This window comes from Thermobia domestica, chromosome 8 (assembly GCF_964235325.1).
Source record: "Thermobia domestica chromosome 8, izTheDome1.hap1.1, whole genome shotgun sequence".
In the NCBI taxonomy this organism is placed as follows: domain Eukaryota; kingdom Metazoa; phylum Arthropoda; class Insecta; order Zygentoma; family Lepismatidae; genus Thermobia; species Thermobia domestica.
This window is the reverse complement of record NC_137461.1, coordinates 193,280,453-193,307,437: the sequence shown is the minus strand read 5'-3', so window position 1 is coordinate 193,307,437 and position 26,985 is coordinate 193,280,453. Positions and strand designations below refer to the sequence as shown.

At 37.4% G+C, this 26,985-nt stretch overlaps 1 protein-coding gene across 3 annotated transcripts in view; it reads left to right on the top strand.

Moving 5' to 3' along the window:
• RpL8 (ribosomal protein L8) overlaps nucleotides 1-26,985 on the top strand; it is a 51,783-nt gene that overhangs the window by 13,108 nt on the left and 11,690 nt on the right. For all 3 annotated transcript variants that reach the window (XM_081769363.1, XM_081769365.1, XM_081769364.1), the window contains exons 2-5: nucleotides 3,757-3,900; nucleotides 9,694-9,835; nucleotides 17,335-17,553; nucleotides 24,099-24,301. In XM_081769363.1, the coding sequence (XP_081625489.1) occupies nucleotides 3,763-3,900; nucleotides 9,694-9,835; nucleotides 17,335-17,553; nucleotides 24,099-24,301 (702 nt within the window). In that variant the 5' untranslated portion in view covers nucleotides 3,757-3,762. The remainder of the gene's footprint in view (nucleotides 1-3,756; nucleotides 3,901-9,693; nucleotides 9,836-17,334; nucleotides 17,554-24,098; nucleotides 24,302-26,985) is intronic.

The window sequence follows — 26,985 nt, the reverse complement described above, 5'->3', positions numbered from 1 at the left end:
TCTTTATAAGGCAAGGTGTGTGATCATACCCACAAATTTAGCTAGGGAGTGAAAGATAATTGTTTATACAAACATTTTACAATTTTAGGTGCGTGAAACCAATACACCATGGTCTCGCTTATCCCATCTTCCTTTGTTCCACATACCGCGATATCCGACATATCATTGCAGATAACATCAATCGGCAAGAGGAACTGCAAGTTGTAGTCTTAATCTATTTTTCATGCTCTGGAGTCTATCGCCTAGTGCGCCCGTCTACACCAAGACTCGTATGTCTATCATTCAGTGCAGACACGTATCCAGGTTTTCTATTCGGAGTGAGGCCAACACTAATCCTCGTAAGCACGTAATTCTAATGTTTTAAAAATATCAATACTACTACTAGTAATAATAATATAACAGTTCTGTATTTCTCTTAAACTTTTTCCTACTTTTCATTTATAAACCCGTTTACTTTGAACAAACTGTATTATAGCACAAACAAAATCAAACCTATTTTCGAGAGAAATGTAACTAAGGAAAACTGTCTGCTACGTCGGGAAAAAGTTCACTCTAAGAGTAAACCACCCCTTCAGAATGTTCACATGACGAACGAGTTATGTCATATTGTTAGATTATTAATGATTCGTTTATTTATGAAAAATTGTTCAAACAACGCATCATACAGTAAATTACACCTTATGTATTTTTTTCAGAGGAATGATTCATACTACGGTGGAGGGTTGTTAATAAAAATATATTTATAAAAACTAAACAAAATCCTTACAGCTGTTTTTGAGAAAATTTAATTACTTGTATTTTAAATTTTCATCCTTCAGTAAAGTACCTTTATTTTTAGGTGTCGGAGGATATAGAATTCGAAACGATAAAATGTTACAAAAACCTCATGTCTAGAATTCGGTCCAGATACGTTGAACAGTATGGCCTCTATTTGAGTGCATGTAAAAGCGTGACGAACTGACAGATGGACAGACATCGAAAGAATTTTTTTTCCAATGTGTAGGGCAATTAAACTTGTATTCATCGAAATCACCAATTTATCACCACAATTTCTTCTTTAGTCGCTCGAATGTGAAAACGAATAGGTCTACACCGGCACGTAGAGTGATAATTTGTAATCCCAAAAAGTTAGAGTTACGTTTAATGTGTTGTCAAGCTAGAAAAAAAAAAAAAATATGCCTGCTTTTTGTATCATTTTAATATCAGTCTTTCACGTTGTTGTGTAATTTAGAAGAATTCGTTATGGATTATCGTTCATATCCATGCTGTTTTGAAAGCGTTCGTGTTCCGCACAAATAGATCTGTATAATTTAGTTTTGTTCAAAAACAGCATTCTTTGTTCTTTACACACACTTATGATTGCATTTCTTGCGCTTGTGGATATATAAAGAAAAGAAATCAATACTCTAAAATGAAAACACACACACAGGAGAACGATAATTTGACATCAGTAATTTTCTTCCTTTTTTCATCACAGCAAGCTGTTCTACTTCATTCACTGTAACTTTGGAAAGACGGAAGGTCGCGTTATGTTCTTTTTCCTGTGAAGTGAGTTGACATTAGTCAGCTGTGCAAAAACTGACAGGGGAGAAGCATAAAAGACCATAAACTGAAAACAATTGCTGTTATATACCAATAGTATTCTAATCCTGAATTAATACATCGATTGTTATATTATTAACATGACAATTATACACTTCTTATCTTTTGTAATAAATAGACAGCAGGTGATGGGATTCGATCTATCAAAACAGTATAAGAACTACTAGTCCGCCACTCCAACCACAGAGACTACGTTTGGACTGCTTTCTTTCTTAAATAAATGCTCATAGCCATGATGCGAGTCATTTCAAACCTTAAGACAAAAGTTTACTGATTGTTTCTATATTTTCGTACATCTTGGTTACAGAAGCTAATTTATATTTGGCAGACAATCTACACACTGGGTTAAACCAATAAATGCAATATTTTACTCCACTTTTCAGTTCCTTGATCCAACTGGAAGTTGTGAAAATCCCACTGCAATTGTGCTATGCTACTGCAAAAATCCCTAGAAAGCATGATTGCTAGTATACACTTAACCTAGCATAATTTTGTTTTTTGCTTATATTTTTATTTTATTATATTTTTTGGAAATATCTCCTTAGATTGATTGCTTTCTATTATTTCCACTTACTGATAACTGAATTTTACCCATAAACGTAAGGAAAATAGAATAAATGCGAAAATTCGTGAGTTACAGTATACGCGCATGTGGGTACAAAGTGTTTTTTTGTGGTCTGTGTATGACGATGAATGGTGGCTTGCAGAGGTTAGACAGTTGCGAGATAAATGAAATCGTCATAAACTTTGTGCTAGTAAATGGGCTGCTTAAGGACATAGATTTCCACTTGCGAGGTAGCAATACTACCACGAGTGCTTGCTTCCAATACCACGGCAATATATTTTGGTCATGTTTTACATTGATATCTTGTACACCTGACGCACCAATTATTTTTCTAAATGTTCCCCGTGGCCTTGATGCAGGCCCGAATTCTGTCCAGCCATTGGTCAATGGCATTACGCACCACGTCCATCGGAAAATTGTTCCCTGCTCGTGGCAAGGATTGTTTCAGACTATCGACAGATGGATGCCGTTTATGGTACACCTTGCCTGAAGGACTGCCTAAAGTTTGTAGTCCAACGGGTTATGGTCCGGACTGCTAGAAGGCCAATCAGCGGTAGAAATGAAGTCGGGGAGTCCGTGTCAGCCACTCCTGGGTTGTTTTCGCTTTGTGGCCTGGAGCAGTCTTGCTGGAAGGTCTACCTTTCTCCAGGGAACATGGTAGCAGACATGGTTTCACTATAGGTGTTAGCACTGTGTCCTGGTACACCTGGCAGATGTTTTAACACCTTTTTCGCAAAAATGCAGTTGGGTTGTGCCTGAGTAGCTCACTTCCCTCCAAACCATCGCTGAGGCAGGATGATGTGCCGTCTGAACCCTTGGAGCTGCCTCAGCAGCTGCAGTAGATGACGTGACATATACACGGCCATTTTGAGCGTTGTAGGCCTGCTCAATTGAGAACACCTTTTCGTCAGTGAACAGAATCTTTCTGTGCTGGTTGTTGGCGTAACGCCGCAAGTCTCTTTGATTTATGAACGCTTTGTGACATTGTTTGGGTCAGAAAGTGGCCGGTCCGTCTCTTATACGCCCGTAGATGCGGGTCACTCCTGAGCACACGAGACATGGAATTTCTGCTGATGTTCATCTCAGCAGCCATCACACTTTGTGTTCGAACAGGAATTCTTCAAATTCTTGCTGCGACTGCTTTCTGGACTTGCGGTGTTCGTACCGTTCGTGGTGTGCCACTCCTTGCGCAGTCAGCTTCCGTTCCAGTCTCGGTGTATCGCTATATGGCGTGATACACAAATCTCTTGCTGATTTGTAGGGTTTTCAGGAGGTTGAAAATCTAATCTTTTGTCTTCCCGACCTTGTGTAGTGCAATTACTGCTACAAGATTTTCGTAGTCTCCCCACTGAATCAGAGCTCAGTACAATATCAACGTATGTCATGAACAGTCACACACTACATGCATCTTCTGCTTTATACACTGATGGCAACACTGTGCCACTCCGGATGCCTACAGTGCCACTCCAAACTTTGACAGTATTTATGATATAACTAGGTATATATATGTATTTCAAAAAAGGACTGTATTAACTGTGTCGTTTGAGTTCAGTCAATTTTAAACATTTTGTAATTTTATGTATTTTTAGGTTAAAATGGGACGAGTAATTCGTGCCCAGAGAAAGGGCGCAGGAAGTGTCTTCCGTTCCCATACGAAACACCGAAAGGGAGCCCCAAGACTGCGAGCACTTGATTTTGCTGAGAGGCATGGTTACATGAAAGGTGTAGTAAAGGTAAGTGAATGTGGGATGAAAGTTTTGAATCATAACAAGAAAGAATATGGTAAAACGTATTCTAATGGATGAAATATTTCTGCACGTAGTACCTAAAATTTAATCGAAAAGAAGTTTACATCCGATTGTAATATTAAATCTACTTATTACAGCAAAGTGTAAACTGAATATTTTCTAATTAGTTCATAAAGAGCAATGATGTCTTGCAGACATTTGAACAGATCTTCTAGATATGAAGAAAATATACTTAACTGAGCTCTTGAGAGAACAGTAAAATAATATAATAAAAGGACTGCTTACATGGTAACTTTTATTTTAGAGTACTTGAAACAAGCAGTACTTTGAAAGGAATGCTTGAAACAAGTGTAACAGGTTTGACTAATGAAATCGATTAAATTTTTTTTGCACTTGATAAATTGATACACACACACCGTTCCTTGTTCAGTTCTTTGTTTTTGTTGAAGACTTTTAAAGGGTCCACATCCTTCATTATTTTTTTCTTAGTATCCAGAAAGATTACGATGGATTTCGAGGTGATGGCACTGCACGCCCTTCTTGCATCTTTTGAGGCATGAACAAGGAAGGTGACCCCCATAGCAGAACATGCCGCGATCTGCGATGTGATCGCAGAAAATTTGCCGAAATTTGCTTGTGCAGAAAGGTTGCCAAAGGGATAGAAAATTATAGCCAACAGAAAAGTGTAAAAACATGCCTGTTATGTGTAGATATCTTAAATGCACGGACGACTCGCATATAGTTTGAACTGTTTTTTTACGTCGCGTAAAGCGTATTTTTAACAATCACAAGTGTTTCTTCTGCAGAAAAGTTGAAAAGTTCCTGCAGAAAATTTTTGACTTACAAAAGCTCGTCGCAGAAAGACAACGAAAGTTCTGCCATCGGGAGGGTGACATGTTACCTGTTGTTGCTATAGTTAAATGGACGTCATTGAAAGGTCGAACACGTGACCTCCAGACAGCATTATATTTGCCATGTGGATTGTTTAAACTGGGCACAAACACTGCTAAGCGGGACGAAAAATAATCCAGGTATTCAGTAGGGATATAATAAATGAGCAGGCAGTACAACGATGCCTTAAACACTTAACGAAGGCGAAGAATCCGTCTGAAGTCGAATCACGTTTTGGACGTCCACAAACTATAGACAGTGGCTACTTAAGGCGGCTGTTGAGATCCATAATGGAAAAATCTTAGATATTGGAAGAATTACTAAATTGCAAGTCAGAAACTGTAATTGCGTCAATTAGTTCGAGGAACAGTATGAAGTAGACGGTGGGTCCTTGACTGTGGCTCACGAAACATTAGTAAATGCCTGATCTTCTCTACCTTGAGGGAAAGGATTCGTTTCTGGACAGTTCGTATGTGCAGTGAGAAGTAGGTTCTACACAAATTCCACGGCACCATAGTTCACCTCTGGTGCATGGAGTCCCGGGTTCAAACCCTGCTCCCGCCAAGTGAACTTTGTGGTGGACAAACACCGTGTGCGTGGGTTTCCTCCCACTTTCTTCATTCCACCATTTCATTCATTTCTCATAATCACAGTCTCCTTTAGCCTAGCCGGCATAATCGTGGGACGTAAAACTCAAAATTTCATTTTTTCATTTCATTCCACGGCACCACATGAACTCACTTTTAAGCAACCAATGCATTAACAGAAGGTTATTTCTAATGCTGTTTGGTGGCCTACTGTGCATCGTGTGCTCATAATAAATGGACCGTGTGCATGAAATGTTGAAAACCCTGGCGCCAATATTTATGAATCTCAAATGCGAATACCAATATTTCTTCTGTTTCAAGGCAACGTGAAGTCACATGTGGCTAATGTCACCATTGCCCAACTTAGTTGGGAAACTAATAAATCCTCTTACCATCGGATTCTATTTGTTCCATTTGTTAGACAATCATCTCTGGAAGCGATTGTCCCGAAAACTCGATAGTGATCTACTCACTGAATGACTTTATTTCGCTGCTGGTGATGGGAACTATTTCTGATTTTTTCAGGTAGGTTTTGCTTCATGATTTCGCTTTTCTCTTTGGGCCAAAATCTTATAGAACGATTTTTTTAACACACTAATAGTTGTGCATTTGAATGAACCTCGCATTTTCGATATTTATTCAAAGCTGAGGTGTGTCCTACTCAGGCACGTATTTAAGTAAGTGCTATTCCGTGTTCGAGCACAGGACGGCAAAATTTTAGATTTTTTTTTAAAAGATTCACAATAAAGTAATATTTTAAACTAGCAACCGGCAGAGTCCCGCAGAAGCGCGAGAAAATATATTAATGTATGATGTATAATAAACCTGAATAAATTACATGCCAGTATTGAGAGAATGTCCTCCCAAAAGGTGAGTGGTTAAGCTCGTTGCTTTGTAATCAAGGGGTCCCGTGTTCAATTCCCGGTGGAGAGACAAGTAGTTCGGATCCCAAGTTAAGTTGTGTTCCTGTTCTTAGTACATCATCATCATCCCAATGCAAAGGCAAACTGCATTCATCTTGCCCAGGGACCGTCGGGTCAAACACTTACCTTCGGGCAGAATACCACATCAGAATCATCATTGAGAGAATTAGGCCATTTAAAATTACATTGTAACTTTTGTAACTTGTAATACCTAAATTGCTACTCAACAAGAGCTGATATGTTTGCAAAATTACAACTTGTTTCCTTGTTTGAGACATCAGTTTGTCGGGGGGGGGGGGGGGTCACAGTTAATGCGCATATATTATATTAAGAAATTAACATTATACCGAGTATCCAAAAAACTTCATGTCGCTGTTTCGAAAAGTGAAGTTCAAATTGCAGTCAGTGCAAAATTGAGGTGTATCGGTCGTGTCGAACCTGAAGTGAACTTGTCAGTGTCAAAAAATGTTTTACTGTTGTGTTTACTGAGTTCAAGTCTGGTAGTAATGCTGCAGAAACTTCTCGAAAACCATTCTCCGTTTTGGGGAGGTATCAGTGAGTGTGCGCACAGTGCGAAATTGGTTTAGTCTGTATCGGGAGATGAGAGCCTCCATGACAAGCCCCAAGTTGGATGTCCATCCAGTATCGACAAAGCCCTGTTGAAGAACAACATTGAGCGTGATCCACATCAAACATGCAAGGAACTTGCACAAGGGTTGGAGTGTCGGAGGAAACCATTCGATTGCATCTGCATAACTGGGAAAAATTGGAAGCTCACCAAGTGGGTTCCTCACGCTTTTGGTCACCTCCATCGGCTCACCATTCGCTCTTCATTGCTGTCACACCACAAGAAACCCCCATTCTTAGACCGGATATTAACGTGACAAGAAATCGGCGTTATTCAGTAATGAAGGGGGTCTGTGGTATTTGCCCCCAAAGTAAGCATTCATCGTCAGAAGGTGCTGCTCTGTGTTTGATGGACCACCGCTAGTATTGTGCACTTTAAATTGCTAGGAAATAGCGGAGCCATCATACTCGAGACGTACTCGTCCCAGTTGTAAAGGGTTGCAGCTGAACTGCGTAAGAAAAGCAAACACTAGTCAACGGGAAAGGAATGATCCGTCTTCAAAACATCATCAGGCCTCGTACGGCGAAAGCGACCAAGGTGGTGATCAACACACTTGGCTGGAAAGTTTTTACCTCATCCTCCTTACTCCCGGACATCACCAATTAGTTTCGAAGTCGAGATAATGAGACAGGCTTTTATTATTATTATTATTATTATTTTTAGCATCAAGAACTTCTACAGATGCGGAATTTATAAACTTGTATCTCGTTGGGAACATGTAATTGAAGCTGAAAATTATTTTCCTGAAGAAAAAAGAAAGAAAAAAAAAGCATTTGCACGAAATTACCGGGTCACTGTTTCTCACTGCACGGACTTGACTTTTTGGGTTATACCGTTGCCGGCGAACGATTTCTGACAGCTCAGCTCGCGAAGACGACTGAGGTGTGCGGTGTTGCCATGTGCTTCTCGCGCAAGGGAAGAATTTTCTGATTTTTCGTTGAGGGCGACGGGATTTTTAACATTCGTACTAATTGTTAATGAAACCACTAATGAAGAACACAATATATTGTATAATAATTGTCTTCGTCGCCCATATACGATAACAGCAATACGATAGTGAAATCTACAGTGTATGTAAGGAAGGAAACATCAACAAATTTTAGTGAGAAATTCTACAGCGAACATTAAATATAATACACACCAATGTAGCATTTTTTGTTATATACATAATGAAAAACTATTCCTACGTACCTTTTACTATCACTGCTGCTCTAGAGGGAAAACACCATAATCTGCGAATAATGCATTCTCGCCTGTGGTTTTCTCTTCAGATGTGTCAGCCTCAGAATCACTATCGCTGGCACTATCTCCAACATTTATTAAAAGTCTACCTACTCTTTCTTGCAAAAATACCTTCCGATTCCCACGCTATTTTTATATCACCCAATGTATGGTCAATTACTTTTCGCCACTGTTCGGGTGAAACTTTAGATGTTAACGTGAACAACTTGTTGTTTCTGCTTCAATCTTTCACTTGGTTCCAAATCATTTCAATAGCATTAAAATGACAATAATACGGAGGAATCCTAATTACTTTGCGCCCATTATCCTTAGCTATTTTGTCTATTGTGTATTGTACATATGTGTTTATGAAGCTTTACTATTTGAATAAGTTCGATTTTTGTCATTGATGTGTTGAAACCTGGAATATTATTCTTCTGTAACCAATCTAAAATTTCTGCTTTGTTGTTGCTGAATGCAGGGACTTAGCATAGTTGTACTGAATGATAGGACTCGTTGTCCGTCAAAATGACGGAGTGAATTGGCAAAACAATCATAAAAATTCCCCCCCACCCCCAATCTCCTCTTCATGATAGTCATTAGTTTTTAGTGAAACAGCAATAAGGCATTCGGTATTGAAACCCATATAAACCTGCATGTTAACAAAATAAGACGGCTGCCCTTTCCAAGAGGTGTTTTTGTTGTGCCTGCAATGGTATCATCCGTCCACCCCTGAGACAGTATGATTTGCATTAACCCATGTGTCATCTATTGCATTTGTTAACTTCTGCAATTAAATAATTAACAATGCATCTTCCAACATTGCATTTGTTAATTTTGATGTCAGCTTTTGAGGTGGATTTGGACTGTATTGCATGCAAATTCCGTTAAATATATACCGAACAGAAGATTGGCTCTTCTTTCCCGAATAAATTGGATTTAGAGCTCATCAGATCTGAGTAATACAAGTTAACGCAAACCCCCCTACAATTGCAAGAATTAGCACGTATTGTCAAACAAAAATGGGTGCCATCGGAGTTCGGTAGACGATAAAAACATTTATTTTTGAACTCTGTAATTGTGTACGAATCTCTAAACAATATCATTTGACTATAAAATGGTCAAGTAACTAATTATTTTCTTTCTTCTTGCACTTGACATGCGCGAACCCATTAGGATAAAGACTAGCCCCGTAATGTACTTAGGAGTAAAAGTAACGGTCGAAAGCTATTATATCCAACCAATTCGTAAGCTATATTAAAAAAAGATGCATACTTACTACTAATACTATTAAAAACTAGGGGACATAGTTCAAGTGGTTTCGAGGAACTACACAAGTTCCATCTATATGGCCAGGTTTGTAAGCAGTACCGTTAGTAGTTCATACATAAGCCGTTTCTTCCGAGTCGTTGATGCAGTCTTAATAGTCAATAAATAACTGTTTCGTTCTACTTGTAATAAAGTTCTCTGTTATGTTTTAATAGTAGTTTGTTTATTTTCTCTGAACCTTTTTCTTTCATTACTGTAGGAAATTATTCACGATCCAGGACGTGGAGCTCCACTCGCCATTGTTCATTTTAGAGATCCATATAGGTTTAAGACTAGAAAGGAACTATTCATTGCTCCAGAAGGAATGTACACAGGGCAGTTCTTGTACTGTGGTAAGAAAGGTAAGTAATGCAACATTCATTCATGCAAGAAAATTTATTAGCATGAAAATAGTGATACTATTTACAATCTTCTGTACAGTATTTATTATACGTTTAAGCCTTGATACGCTTGCTAAAGCTTGATAGAACGAATCAAAGTATTGTGACAGATGGTTCGTTCAGAGTGAAAGTACTGAAATCAGCAAAAATAGTGTTTTTGATCACTTACATATCAATGTGCTATAGCTTTTAACCCTTTTAAATTTTATGGGAACTATAGTTTTCATGGAGCAGCGTCTTCTTTTTGAGTTTAAAATGAACCAATTTTTACCTCGGGTTTTCTGTTTTTTCTCAAGCATAGAAGCATTGTAGACCATTCGTGGGGGGGGGGGTTGCATCTCGGGGTCATGACGTCATAAGGGGAAAAATATATTTTTGTTACACCTAAGCAGGGTTGGCTGGTTTAAACCAGCTTTTAAAAAAAATGGTTTAAACCAGAAAACGAAAAACGTTCGTAAAAGTGTAAGTGTTCGTAAAATTTTGATGAACACTCATTTGTGGATTATCACGTTTCACTCCCGTAAATTATTCGTATTATATCGTACCTAAATACCCCATTCATTACTCAGAGATTATACTACAAAGAACTTTTTTTATATAAGTTTATGAATGTTTCTTTTGTTATGTTTTTTTATAGTTTATTATTGTTATGCAATTGCAATCAAAAATTCTAAATATTGTTTCATTTTAATATTTACTATTGATAAAATCGAAATGCCATACTTTTTTGAAAGGGGGGAGTCACAAACTCCACGAGAGGCATATACTGAAATCACAAGCATCTTTGATACCTATTTATGTATAAATGGGTCAGAGCCAAAGTGGACTCAATTCGTATCTTTAGTCACTTTTCTTACTGATATGCAAATTAAGTCCTTGCATTTCTTTAACTTGGACTAATAAAAGTCGTAGTGAATTAACTAGGACTAAATTAGTTCTTCTGTACTGTGCAGTATTTTGAAATTATCCATATGTAATTCTGTATAATGATTTCACTTGTGCAGCTGTTTATCTTTTGTCCTTCTGAAATGACTCTTGACGATTATATTAACAAGTATGAAAAGATCAGTAGGCGTACAACGTATTTTTTATCAGAAGTCCTTCGTGAGTCTGCAGACGTATCGCATTTGTGGCCAGTTAGTCCCTGTTTCGAGTTCATGTGGAGCACAATTTCTTTCGGATGTAAGCCGAGAAGCGGTTTGGGTTCCGCTTGAAGCTTATGTGACCCCTTCAAGCAAAACCCTTGTTATTGCATAACAGCAAGGCGAAACAAACTTATTTATGTTCATATGTGATATAAATACATAGAGCAAATTATTTAAACCAAAAAAAAAAAAACTGGTTTAAACAAAAACTTTTTTTTTTTTCAATAAAATTCGTGGTTTTTGCCAACCCTGCACCTAAGTTCATTATTTTTTGACGGGCTTACTTTTGTAGCTAGAAGATTGAAATTTTGTACAAACATTCATTGTACACCTTAGTATTTAATGTATTTTTTTCAGCTCTTTACCTTAACATGGGCGAAGTCCAGAGGGACGACAAAGGGGGAATGTGATCTTTTCAGGGAAATTTCCCTCTTCCCTCAAATTCCCGCCCCTGGTACATGGAGAAATTTAAAAAATACTATGTGAAAATGTGTTACATTCTGAAGACAAGCTATGAACCATGGTCCTAGGTTAATTAGGGACGTCTCAGGAAATTACCTGAGACCCTGTATAAGCAGATATGTGCAATATGCGTAGGACATCGGTAAATATTTTTTTCGTCCTTTTTTTCTCAAGATAGGAGCCTGGAATTTTGTACAGTCAGCATACCAGTTGCTATTTCCTGAATTTTTCTGCTCTCTGCGTTAACACAGGGGCGGCTCCAGAGGGAGAACACGGGTGAGAGGGATTTTTCTTCTAAAAATTCCCTTTCCGATTTACTCGCTTGATGTACGCGGTGAAGAGATGCAAGTGGTACCGTCTGAAAGGTTGTTCTATTGTGAAAAGAACGAGCTATGAACCATGATCCTAGGTTAATTAGGGACATCTCAAAAAAAATTATATTTCATCCGGGTCATTTAAGGTAAAATGGTCCATTGTGAGGACATTTTTTAAAATTTTTCCCTCCCTTACTTTTCAAGGTAGGAGCCTGGAATTTTGTATACGCAGTGAGCTTGCCCGTTGCTATTTCCTGATTCTTTTCTGATGTCTGCGTTAACACATGGGCGGCTCCAGAGGGTCCCAAAATTTATAAAGAGGGATTTCTTAAAGAAAAACTGAGTGGTTTCTGCAATTTGTTCCCTTGGGTGCATTATAGGGACATTTGAATAGTACTTTTGAAAATGCAGTTCTGTTCTGAAGAGAGAGCTATAAACCATGATCCTAGGGTAAATAGGAACGTGTCAAGAAATTTTAAAGTTAAATTTTGTGTTTTTATGCCTATTTTGGGTGCACTTTTAATGCTTTCCCACAGAGGTTTTAAAAAAAAAAAAACTTAATATTTAACCTATGAGAACAAATTGTGGTACAGTTGTTCAGTACACTATGTAGTAATATTTTTCAAAAAAATTTGAGTCTTGTGCGTAGACCAGTGTAGGGGCCCAAAGATCCTTTTAAATCCCAATTTTCCCTCAAATATTTCCCCTTCAGTACATCATAGGGACATCTAAGTGGTACTGTTTGAAAGGCTGGTTCCATTCTGAAAAAGAAAGAAAGAAAAAAAAAAAAGCTGTGAACCATGATCGTAGGGTAAATAGGGATGATACTGTCGCTGCTTATCTGAGACTCAAGAAAAATGCCAAAAAAGGCCAGAATTTAAAAGGGTTAATGGCATCTCCACGAAAGAAAATAACGAATGTACACTTCTCCAAAATATGACTGTGCGTACTCGAAGGGGAAAGACTCGGAGTAGTGAAGCATTCTCAACATACCTTGATATTTGATGTGTGCAATATACAAGTCTTGTTTTACTATTAAATTCAGTGTTATTTTCAGATGAAAATAGTACCTTAGTAAGCACAGAAAACTTCGTTGCGGTTAAAGAAAATCCCACACACTTTCCGACGAAAAGCAAAAATATAGTAAGAGGAACAAGGAAGGTTCTTAAGGAGTTTTTAGCTCTCAGTACAAGTAAATGGTAATTCTACGTTTGTTTTGATAACCGTGCGTGCTAATTCCTTAGTGTTTCGATTCAGTTTCTGAAGCTCGTTTGAATTCCACGGGCGCTTTTATTCTGTTTTTAAAACTTTTCTCCTGCTCTTGGTTTATACAGCTCATTATTTTATGGATCATTTCCTTCTTTAGAAGTCAGTTTATAAAGTCGCTAACAATTTACCTGTTGTTAAAAACAGAGAACAATTTTTACTTTGTAGACAAAAGTACTACAATTAGGAACAAGGAAATTGGTTTAGAAAATTCTTTTATATATTTCCCATGTGTGTATGTGTGGGTGTTAGTCATTTCCCCCACGAGACGAAGAAATCTCAAGGATTACTTGATGGATAACTATTATTATACCACATTGACTTGATCCCTAGTCTTCCGTTGCAAGCGCTGCTATCATCTGAAGGAATTGCACTCACTTTATCTCGCTTAACAACAGCTGAACCCTTATTGGCTAAACGCGAGGGTGTGAGCTTTAGTTCGCATTTTTGCCACGGCTCGACATTTTGGCAGCACAATACCAAATTTGGTCACGGTGCAGAGATTCGAAAGTTATGAATCGAATTCGCTTACGGAGGCAATATTCAAACGGAAGATAATAGAAATAAAAATTACCAGCTTTTACGTTGAGCACTATATAGCGAAAACTTTAATAGACATCTAGAAGTGGTTTTCTGTAATCCAGGACTCTCACCGACCTGGAAAGCCCAAAAAAGTTGGGGGATTCAACTTACTCGTAGGAAGTCGTGGAAAACTCGGGAAATTCGACGAAAAGCTGGGGGGGGGGGGGACGCAAAAATCAGGGAATTTTAAGTACAGATAGGTTCTCAAAACCCATGTCTTACCGGGCTATTTAGTAGGGGATATTTATAAAATAGTTTGTTTTGCATAATCTCTACCTACACATATACTGTGTTCATATACGTGCATAGTATGTAAGAAATTCCCTGGGCGGGAAAAATAGTTGCTTTTCCACATTATATGTAAATCTAGAAATTAGTACATCGTGACCTGGAAGCATCAGGGAATTCGTACTCGCCCATATCTTACAGCGTTTGCACACGTCCCCGGCAATGCCGGAACCGGAACTGCTTTTGCACACACATCCCGGTAATGCCGGTGTCGAGTAGTAGTTTGAGTTTGAACGTGAAGGAGAGAACAGAGTCCAGCAATAAACAAACGATATCTCCTTGCATTGCTGTACTTACGTACAACAGAAAGAGGAAACAGAGCAGCACTAGAAAGATTTGGATCATCCATTGTTAACAGTGCGTCATGTGGAAGGTTCGATTTATACATTGTATGAAAAGCTGCGGAAATATGATTCGAATTTTTTTTTAATTACTTACTGCTATACAGGATACTCTTATGCTTTCCTTTCCCTCTTTCAATAAACACACCCCCTTCCAAATTACGTACTATGATCTTGCAAGAGCCAAGAAAGACAATCCACACAAAAGGAAAATGCTTAGGAGAAACCTGATCGCTATCAATGATTGATAGAAACAGTCTTGCAAACTATCACTTTTCTGTTTTCCCCTCGGGAGAGGCTAAGCAGAAGAGCGAAAAAAACAAGATTTTTGCTCTTTGTATGTGAGATTGTGCGCGAACGAGGTATATGGCCTTTTTTTTCTTTTTCTTTTTTTTTTTTTTTCACTTGTCATAATTTTAACATCTCTTTAAATTTTTCAAAATTGAAACAAGCTGGGATCACGACATTTAAAATAATAGGTTCTGAAAGGGCAGCATTGCGGTTGCCTATTCACTCAGTCCACAATCGTTCTATGGAACAAATGCCAGACTAGACACAGAGTACAGGAATACTTTTCTTATGATCTATAGGGTAAAGCAGCATGCAACCACAAGACTGGAAATTTTCTTGTTCTGTTTGTGCTTTTTCATTTCTTTCTGTAGTTGTTTTAGTTTTTATTTAATTTACAACCTTTATTATGGTTGGGAATGCCTACTTCTTCGATTATGATGGAGATTTAAACCCTTGTTTTCTTATTATGAAGGTTATTCATACCCTACATACTGGCTTGCATAATTAACAGGATAAACACTGGGCAACTATCCTAGAATCATAATTTCTTCATATATCCATTTTGTTCATTTCCGCCATGTTGATTTTTTTAATTATGTCTTCATATCGTTGCATGAGAACCAGAGGAACGTAACTCCAAAAGTACGGTTTTCGTTTTCTTCACATTTGAACATAATTTTGAAAGCCCCACTTAGTGTAAATGGAACGTAATGACATCTGTTCTCCTTGTCCATAATTTGTTGTAATGTAGCTCAATTACCATCTTATTAAAAACACATTTTTCTAAGAAAATAATATTTTTTCCTCTTGCCTGTAAACCTACGAAAATGGAGTTACGTTCCTCTGGTTCTCATGCAACGATATATGGTAAGACATATTTTCTATCAAAACGAATCCAACGACCCCTTTGCTTAAATCGTTTAAGTAAGTTTCAGCTGTAGAAGATAAATTAATATACATACATACATACATCTGTGCAACTCACTTTCCGCGTTGCCGTAGTTGGATAATTCAAACAAGATCCGAATTTCCCTTGCTGAGAATTTATGTAAATGGCAAGCCGCTATATTTGTGGTATCTCAGCCATTCTGATTATTTCATTCTTCATTATATATTGAAGTGATGTTAAAAAAAAAAGAAACAAGAATACATAACGCCTTGCCACTCACTCACTGTAGCTAGATTGAAGAAACCTATCAGCAAGCCGGCTGCGTCTGCAGAGGGAGTTTGGAGGTAAATGTTTTAGATTACCGCAATGTCCTGTATTGTCTGCAAAATTATAAGTCATATGCAAGAAACTATTTCTTAAACTGTAAGAATACAACTATATTTGAATAAATTTTTAAATACTTTCACCACATAATATCTATTGCGTAGTGATGGAAATCAGTTTTCGTTTTACACGGAAACAGTATACACATAAATCTATCTATTTTCTGTCGCAGTCTCTTTCAAATTGAACACTCAATGAGAAACACACTTCTTACAAAACACTTACTTCCTGATTTTATCGACACAGTTCTTACTATCTTGCACACATCTGTAATTTTATTGCCATTACACAGCAGAATTTGGTATTGTTTTCTTATCTTGCACTGTGGTTGATCTTCATCATCGGAGAAACTATTACTCTTGTCCTGTATGCTCAGCTTTAGTTGAACATTCTGCGAGCTGTCTCGGGAATTGTCTTCTTATATATCTTTCCGTTACTTCCTTATAAACATTCCAGGAATTGAGACATGCTATATCCATCACATTATAAACACATGAACCGGCTACCTCCTACTAAGTGATTTTACAGAGCATTTCCGAAGCATTTTGTCAACTACATCGACACGAAATTTTTTGTTGTAATAAAGTACATTCTCAGATTTCTTATCTTGTGACACACAAACTGCCTTATGAGTAGAAATGAAAATAGCTACACTCTTGTTCCTCTTGCATTTATATACCGTCAGTATATTATTTCTACTGTCTTTGTAAATGTCAGTGGTATATAATTCCTTATATTTAGTATGGATAACATGTCAGAAATGTTAGTAACAGGTGTATGTAGTGATCAACTTTTCATTGTCTGGAAACTTAGATCGTAGTAACTACAAAGTGTATATATATATATATATATATATATATATATATATATATATATATATATATATATATATATAATATTTGTGGGTGGGTGTACGCCCGCGCGCGCGCAGAAATCTTATTCCAGTAACAATGACTTCACTACTCCACCATCGCAACGGAATTACGGACCATTAATTGCAAATAAAATAGGTTTTCAGTGTCAGTATATGCAAGCGGTCAAAATGACCGCTTCGTCCTTCTGGGGGTATTGCGAAATAGCCCCCCCCCCCCCCTAATGACATGAGTCTCCAAAACTTTTACATATAGTCTACTCTATAAATGATAAAAAGTCAGGGACTTTCAGATTTCTAAGTACAATGGTTAGAGAAGAGCAATAGGAAAAAAAAACTGTCAAATTGACCGCCCTGTCCTAGTGTTAAAGAGCTGGTACTAGATATTGCATTAGTTGCATCTATAGATGTTTTATAGGTCCTGATATTTGAATGGGTAATTTTATATGCAAGAATGTTTGAGAGAAGAAAATAGACTTTGCTTTTCAAAACTCTTCTTAGTCTTCAATCCCAGAATTTTCCTGTAATTTGCTGGTCTGTTAATATAGAAGCGTTTCAAAATTTCAGAAGTTGTTACTGTGTATTTTGTTTCATTATGACGATCTTAATAATTTATTTATTTTGCAGCTAATTTGCAAATTGGTAATGTAATGCCAGTAGGAACTATGCCTGAAGGTACGATAGTATGTAATCTAGAAGAAAAAACCGGAGATAGAGGTAGACTGGCAAGAGCTTCTGGAAACTATGCGACAGTGATTGCACATAATCCAGATGCAAAGAAGACCCGTGTAAAGCTTCCATCTGGAGCAAAGAAAGTTATTCCCTCTGCTAATAGAGCGATGGTTGGTAAGTATAATTTTGTTACATGAAAATAAATATGTATATATATATATAATGCGTGTGTGTACGCACAACACGGATTGTTTCAGAATTTTCCAAATAGACACTCCATACAAAACCCTGTTCATCGTTCTGCAAAATAGATAACGTTCTTTATTCATGTAAGGATATGAATGATACTGTTGAGACATATTTATAAAGGAAAATGCTTTGCAATAAACATATAACTAATGAAAAGACAACTAACGCCACGCTTTGTCTGATGCATCGTTTCAACTACATCTGGTGGTGGTTGTACAACCCTTATCAGTAGTTGTGTATTCATCATCACGAACAGTATGTGCTATTCAGTTATGTCGTATGTGGGTAAAATTGGATGTGAACCTGTGACATGCGATCGTGCTGTTCTCATTTGCGTGAACCAGTTCAGTAGTGTGAAGAACGTGCAAGTGTTTTAAAATATGGAACAAAAACTGAACTAAGTGTCAAAGACGTGCTTAAATGGGTATTTTGAAAATTAAAAAAGAAAAAAAAAAGAGGGGAAAATGGCTCAGTTAAAGATATCGGTCGCAGCACTGCGTCGGACTTTCGACAGTTAAAACTGGTGTAAATATTACACTGAAAACTGATTGGCCAGAAGCAATAACTCCTCGCAAGTTCATTAGGACTACAAATAAACTGAATAGGCGTTTAACCGCTCCGAAAGTGAGACTAGAACTACGGAAGTACAGTTTCCAATCGGTGTCTGATAGAACGGTGACCTGGCGCCTACAAATCTATGGCCTTGATTGCAGTTTAAAAAAAAACTAACAGGAAAAACATTGCAAAAAGGATGTTTGCAAATCACAAATCATGAGGATTGAAACTAGAATAATGGAAGAAGGTATTCTGAACCGACGAATCAAAATTTCAGATTTCCGGTTTCAGCGCCAGGTGTTTTTGCGTTTCCTCCTGAAGTGTACCTTCATCTCGACTGTGTAATGCATATAGTAAAGCACAGAGTAGACAGTATTACTGTATGGGGATGTTTCAGTCAATCGAAGTTGGTGATTTAGTTCAAATCAACGGAAAAAAGACTTGTACCATAACATTTAAGTGACATTACATCAGGGTGGTTTGATTTAAATCACGATTTTAATCAAGATTTAAATCATTTGATTTTTTAAATAAAAATCGTTGATTTAAATCAAATTCCGAAATGAATTAATTTAAAGTGAAAGTAAGTAAAGTCCCGTTTTCTTCTGTTATTTCGATTATGGAAAATAATAATCATAATACAATGAGACTGAAATGTATGTAAGCACAGTATGAAAACTAGTATCATGTAGGCAACGATAAGGGAAAATCCCGTTTGAACGGGTTCGGGTTACGGGTGAACCCTGCTTTCTTCTCTTTGTAACACAGGGTTTTAAAATTTATATTCCAACGGGGAAATCACCATGGACATTTAAGATGAAAACTCTTTTGTGTCCACGTCTATTTGTTTGTTTCCAGATAATAGGGGCGTATTTAGAGGGGTCCGATCCCCTCTCAAACAAAAAAATTAGATTTTAAAATTTTGGGTGAAATTTATGTACTAAATACAAAGAAGTTTCTCGGGATCGTAATACGACAAATTTTGGATGCGTTAAAATATAGAATAATACTTTTGATAAAGTGGATACTTGACTCCATTGCAGAACATGCCACGATCTGCGATGTGATCGCAGAAAATTTGCCGCGCCTGTGCAGGAAAAATTGTCAGAGGAAATAAAATATGAAACAGGAAAGTATAAAAACGTGCCTGCTATGTATAGATGTCTTAAATGCACGGACAACTCGCATTTGAACTGTTTTTCACGTCACATAAAGCATGTTTTTAACAATCATTAGTGTTTCTTCTTCTGGAACTGATAATCTTGATTTTTTTTATTTTGGAATTCCTACAGGGAATTCGTGGTATTATTCAGTTCAAAATCTCTTATCGTCGCGAATTGTGTCGAGGAATTTGAAGCTTTAAAATATATAAAACGATAATTATGCCTGTTGTGCTGTATGGTTGTGAAACATGGTCGCTTACGCTGAGGGAAGAACACAGACTGAAAGTAATTGAGAATAAAATCCTGAAACGAATATTCGGAACCAAAAGGAACGGAAATGAGGAATGGCGAAAACTTCATGATGAGGAACTGCATAATTTATACCATTCGCCAAACATTAAGGTCATCAAATCTTGGGAGTCTCAGGTGGGCAGGACATGTAGCGAGAATGGAAGAAAGTAGGAACACTTTCAAAGTTTTAACTGGAAGTCCAATCCGAAAACGACCATTAGGAAGGCCTAGGCGCAGATGTGAGGACAATATTAAGTTGCATCTCGCAGAAATAAGAATACAAAATAAAAACTGGATCCAGTTGACTAAGGATAGAAGTTAATGGAGAGCTTTTGTGAACATGGCATTGAACCTCCGTGTTCCATAGGTCATAGAGTGAGTTAGTTAATTTTAGGCGAAATTTATGTATTGTGAACAGGTCTTCTCGGGCTAGCAGCCAGGTAAATACTGTTATATCTTGCGACGTTTTGAGGGCTGACATCGTCCTCATCTTCAGGCGAATATGATGGTGCAATGGAGTGTATGGAATATATATACTCATGTATATATGATTGGACTCTTCTGATTGGTGATTGAAATGGCGGCTTCTGATTGGTGCTTGAAATGGCGGGATATGATTGATGTCTGTTCTACTCAGTTGGAATCCTGTGTCTGTTAAGGTTCGTATTTTCTTGTGTGATTGCAACGGCTTCTTTTATCCTCCTGTCCCAAACTCTTGAGCATTTTGCTATTTCGGCATTATGAACAAAATCTTACGTTGTTGTTCGATGCTATGTTTAGCCAGTCCGGATTTTTCTGGTTGGTTTAGTCTAATGTAACTGTTGTGTTCTTTGCATCTGGCTTCAATGGTTCGTCCTGTTTGTCCAATATATGATTTACCACATTCACATGGAATGCGGTAAACTCCAGGATGCAAAATGCTCAAGAGTTTGGGACAGGAGGATAAAAGTAGCCGTTGCAATCACACAAGAAAAAACGAACCTTAACAGAGACACAGGATTCCAACTGAGTAAAACATGGACACCAATCATATCCCGCCGTTTCAAGCACCAATCAGAAGCCGCCATTTCAGCCACCAATCAGAAGAGTCCAATCATACATACATGAGTATATATATTCCATACACTCCATTGCACCATCATATTCGCCTGAAGATGAGGATGTCAGCCCTCGAAACGTCGCAAGATATAACAGTATTTACCTGGCTGCTAGCCCGAGAAGACCTGTTCACAATACGTCGCCAGGAGAGCTTCAATAGATACTTTTGAAATTTATGTACTTTATATGTATTTCGTGCCGCTAGCTAGTTCCAATTGTTTAAAAATGTGCCCCTACCAAATATCAATAACTTTCGTGAAAAGAAAAGTGTCATGTTGATATACATTGCTGTACTTTTTCCTTAATGCTTAAGAAACATTGTTTGGGATTGAAATAGGTTAACGATTGGGAATTAATCCAAAATTAAAACTCAATACTTTCACGTAAATGACATAATTAACATTTAATGCTAATTCGTAATGTTTTTTCTTCAGTTCGCGACTTGTATTATACGAAGAAAAAGATTTGATTTGAAAAAATCAGGATTTTTTTTCCACCCTGCATTATATCATGATCATGGATTTTGGGTCTTAAATTTGTACTGTAACAGAATACTGATAGCAGACATTCTTCCAAGTTAGGCAGTAATTATCCGTAAACCAAAGAATAGGCTCACATCATCATAAAAATGGAATAGCCACCAGTGTGCAGATATCTGGCCTGTCGAGCTATTGTGGGATGAGCTTCACAGGATAGTCCGTAAACCGATGCTAGCGAACACTGAAGATCGTTGCTGAAACGGTCTTCAAAACTAGCATAGCTAGCGAAGCTAGAATCGCATAGCCTCGCAAAAGGTGCATAAGTTGATAAAACAAATTTCTGTAATTCGTAAAGCTCTTATCAAGGATAAACATATACGCAATAAACGCAAACTTCCTCAATAAATTTCTCTCAATGGAAACAATACTATTTTAGTTTCCTCGTGTGAAGAATGTTTAATTTGCAAAACAAGTCCAACAACAGGGGTTTGTATAGATACAGTGTCTTTTATTTGAAAAAAAAAATCTAAAAATGAAAGTGTGCTCAATTTTATGATTAGATACATATTCCAAAATATTGACTAAATTTGATTTTTGCAAGAAGTGTTGATTGTATGATAGTTGGTACTGAATAAAAAGAATGTGCACTTTTTTACGTGGTGTCAAAAAATACTGAACCTTACTTTTTCTTGTGTAAACAAATGAACAGATGCCATCCGTCAGTGATGTGTAAGGAACATTCATGTGCGTGTATTTTTGCTCGCTCGCAGAAAGCACCAGTCATGAGCAGTCAGCCTTTGAGTAGAGCAGTACTACAGATTCATAGATGGCCGTACATCAGTAAACAATGACCCACTTTCAGGTAGGCCCTCAACAAGCCAAAATGAGACTGTTAGAGAAAATAAATGGCCCGTCTATAACAGTCTGAAAATTCAGGTTTAAAGAATGTCCGCGAAATTCGACCCAAAGCTGCTAATAACGGAGCAGAAGCAACTCCGATGGAAAATTGCACAGAACAGGCTGTTCATTTCAGTGACCTTAACCACCTTAATGCCGTGATCATTGATCAGACGTGAGTTTATGAAACTCTCGCAGTCCTCATAAAAGCCCCATCCTCCTAGGTCAAAAGAATCACAGTAGATTTGCAGCAATGTGAAAGTGCTGCTGACAGTTTTCTTCGACTCCCGTGGGGTGGTGTATCACAAGGTACACCCATTACCAGAGAGTACTAGTATGAGTTTTTTTTTTTTTTTTTTTTTTGCCATACCTGCGGGCTGCGTAAGCTTGCTTGGTCCATCACAATAATACTCCACCTCATGCTTCTCATCTGATTCAAACTACCTTAGCCAAATACAGCATTCCTGTGGTTCGTTGTGCCTCCTACTTCCACGACATATGTGACCTGGCTCTCCCTAAAATTGGCAATGTCGCTGAAGGGGGCGATAAGATAATGATAATGTGAACACGATTATCATTATCCAGATAAGATAAGATTCCAGATAAGATAATGTGAACACGACGGCCCAGCTCAACACCATTTTAAAGTATGGGTTGCAGGACCGCTGCGATGTATATGTGCATTCCCCAAGCGAACTTTGAAGTAGATTAGTCATTGTTATCTGAATAAATGTATTTTTGACGAACAAATGTTTGATACTTTTTTGAACATACTTTGCACCTTGCGTTGTCAAGTACAGTTTATAAAAGGTGAAAGCAGTTTTGTCAGGATGATTAATAGTAGTTTTCCAAAGACTTTATCTCTAATATCTCCTTTAGGAAAAATGAGACAATATTTCCCATGTGTTTTTAGAAGTATTGGTATATGTTAGTATTTGAATGAGAAAGGTCTATAAAATTGATTTACCCTAGTAAAGTACTTAGCTAATATCGCACCTGCGTTTGACGCAGAGAGAGAAGCAAACAAACTGGAATATTGAAAGAGTTAAACAACGAAATTTCTGATTGTTACAGGAATGTTGAAGTAGAAAGTGTCAAAGTAGGACACGCAATACGCATGGATGTGTATCGTCCTAGTCGGAAACCCTAAAACACTAAACGTGATAACAGTTTGAGATTTAACTAATTCATTTATTTAATATTCCACTTCTAAACACATTTAAATTAGATTAATAATTTAGATATTATACTTGTTTTTACGTAACATTCAATTTCAGCAATTAAACTCTATACAGAATATATTTTTTCATCTTCTAATTACATAAATTACCTGGCACTACTTATCGTTATAAATCTACTATTCGGTATAGTAGTCGTGGTTCAATGATTGGTTCGTATGTGTAGTCGAGACCGTCGTACACAAATCTCACAACATAGTATTTTGCATATTACAGTGCGAGGAAAAAAAAAAAAAAAAAAACTTTTGGAATCCCACAGACCTGTGCACATGTAGTTTGAAGTCAATGAAAAAATTGTATGGAGAACTTAGTGCTTGGAAGCAGCTTAACTGGAGCAGTAGGCAGCAGTTAAGTTCGCATGATGATAAATGTCTTCACTACGCCATTTAATCTTTGATGTCGGAGAAGGACATAATGAATATGACGACTTCATGAACCTTCCATGTATTTAAATTGATTTTTACAATATGGTCCCATTGATCAGGGTGTATATTCAATGTAAGATTACAATGATAAATAGTATTAATGGTAATAATGAGGAATACAATTTACTGATGCGTTCTTTGCAATGGTGAAATTACCTTGTTACTGTAACACAATGATGAGTTCGTATTCGACTTCCTGAAGTTAATATGAAGCACAACATAGAGGCTCTTACTGAGTGATACAAGTTTTAAGCTGTAATGTATAATGTATACTGTTAAGCTATATATATATATATTTCATAATGTAATACATTCTTTTGATAGGAATCGTTGCTGGAGGTGGTAGAATTGATAAGCCTGTTTTGAAAGCAGGCAGAGCATACTTCAAATACAAAGCAAAACGTAATTGCTGGCCCAAAGTTCGTGGTGTTGCTATGAATCCAGTAGAACATCCACACGGTGGTGGTAACCACCAACACATTGGAAAGGCTTCTACTGTGAAACGTGGTACCAGTGCAGGCAGAAAGGTAACTTGTTTCTTCAATTCTAGAATTCTTAATTTTGCATGTACAAGGTCTGTCCTGAAAATAAGGTGACAAGTCAAAGCGTTGTTCGCACGTACAGTTTATCGGGAAACCGGCGGTTGGAGGAAAGGGGAGCGAACTTTCAGCTTCACTGCGCGACTGAGCTCAGTTGGCTTCGTAGTAGATATAGTGATTGAGTGGGGCACGCAATGCTCATGCGATCCTTATGGTACTAGTCGGAAATCCTGGAGACCCGACTTGAGTCTGTACCAAACTCGGAATATGATGTGGAACCCGACAAGGCACTGTCCGCGATAGTTTCCAGTGGTTCCCTTTTGACTCTAGTGCTGAACATTCCATTAGTCGTCGTTTGCGCGCCAGGACACACTTTCTTTGGAACTCCACAAACTGACCTTTACAAATGAACTTTACACAAATGAACATTAGTGAACACAAATGAACTTTAGTGTTTATTCATTGTTTACACGTGAACCCTTACATCTATCTAACCCTGTAGTCAGCATAGTACCCGTGTTCCGTCGCTACGTTACAGTAACATTAGAGTAGCGTTACGCGGGGAGTTTTGCGTTAAACTCAGGAAGTCTACTACCGAGACGTTCGACATGAGCGTACGATAATGATGAATTGTGCAGATCGCGAATGTTTACATGACACAAAACCTTTGCTGATGGCCGAGAAGACGTTCACGACGAGGAATGGTTTGGGCACACGTTGATGACGATTATTACGGATGAGTCAGTCCATTCTAAGTGATCAACCATGTGCCGCTCGACCATCTCCAAAAAATATAATTTTTCATGAATGTTTATCCTATATAAGAGTACTTCAAACCGCAGTTAATTATTTTGTGTAACATCGAATGGCGACGCAGCGGCTGCCGCCATTTTGCGATTTCTTGATTTTAAGCGTTTACGTCGTTTTGAATATCTCAGCATGTGTTTGTCCTACCAAATTTAAAATTGCTGGACGTCTCCAACTTGTGCAGAGCTAAAACTTTCTCTTTAACATTTTTGCCTAAAAACCACTTGAAAGGGGTGTATTCAGGGTCTACAGTAGCAACATTTTTGGACATTGAAGACGTTTGGGAAGAGGAAGCAACTGACGTAGAGGTCTGAATTTGTGTGTGTATATAGTCCGGGGTAGTATACTCAAAAATTTGCAGACGTGTAGCTGCTCCCAAAGGCCTGAGAAAAAAATCGTAGAGTTGGGGAATTATACCGATTTGGCATATTTCACTGTACAATATCTCCGATGAGCTTGGATAGAAAAATCTGAAATTTTGGGAATAGTTACTTCTTTAATATACCATAACACACAACAAAGCCCGTTTTGTGTTTTTGATCAGAAGGAGATCAAAGTATTAAGGAATGATGTCATGCTCTAGATGTTTTGTACACAAATTCAACTGGAAATTCGTTGTTGTGACCTAAAATAAAGTAGGATGAATGGTTAGTCCCGTCAAGGTTCTCAAGCTCGTTTCTTTCCTGTAGTTGTGACTCACTGTCGTACCACACCCACAGCAACACTAGTGAAGAATGCCATTATCAGCAGAAGGCGAGAAAAGTCAAAATTCACATTTGACAAAGTCCGTAAGCAGCAAGAGCAATGAGTAACTTTTCCCCTTTAGATTCTTGACATCAAATCCATTACGAACTACACCTCATACTAAATAGAGTACCTAAATGGGCTTTCGAGTTGCAAGAAACATCTTCTCTTTTCTCTCTCTCTCTCTCTCTCTCTCTCTCTTTCTCTCTCCGCTCATTTTTCGGTAACTAGACCATTAGGAAAAAGCACACTTTTTTCCAACTGTCTGTCTTTCCATAGTTGTTGCAAATTCTGTTTAGATCATAAATACACATGTAATAGTTTCAGTAGTTTCATAGCATTGGAGCAGAAACATTTTTTTGCAGCTCCCTCATGTTTCTCATTCAACTGCCGAAAGAAAAGTAGTATTCGATGTTGAACGTAAAGTACAAAAATAACTGAATCTGAGTGGCATTTGATTACAATATGAGTTAGGTAGTATATATACAATATTGGCCAGCATGGATGCTCACCACATGTCATGCTTCTGAATACACAATACTTTCATTTAAATACGGATGTGCATTGATGGGTGATTCTGAAATTAAGGGGAATTTTGGCATTGGAAAAATCTTAAAATTAAAAATCGGAGAAATAATGTATAATTTATTTTTTACACACCTAAGGGCTAAACACATACAATCATTACAGTGGATGAGGTCAAGAAAATATATTTTTTTTAAAAAATGGTAATTTATTATTTTGACAAACATGGTGGTTACATTAATATCCACGGAGGTTACAAAACATACTCAGTGACGATATATTTAAGTTTTATTCACTTGTAAGACAATGTAAAATGTAAGACAATGTAATATTTTGAATTGAATGCTTAATATAGATTTGTGCACACAGCTAAAATTACAGTAAACGTAAACCGGAATGTTCTGTTTTCCAAGAAAAGCTGTTCCAATCCCACAACAATGTCTTTAGTATCCACAGTGGCTCTATTTGCTTTTGAGGGAAACACAATTATGAGTTCTGCCTCTATTCTGTATTTAAAAAAAAAAAAAAAAAAAAAAAAAAAAAACACTTTATTCGGAGATGTTAGTAGACATTTTAAGGCCACGTAATGTCTGATG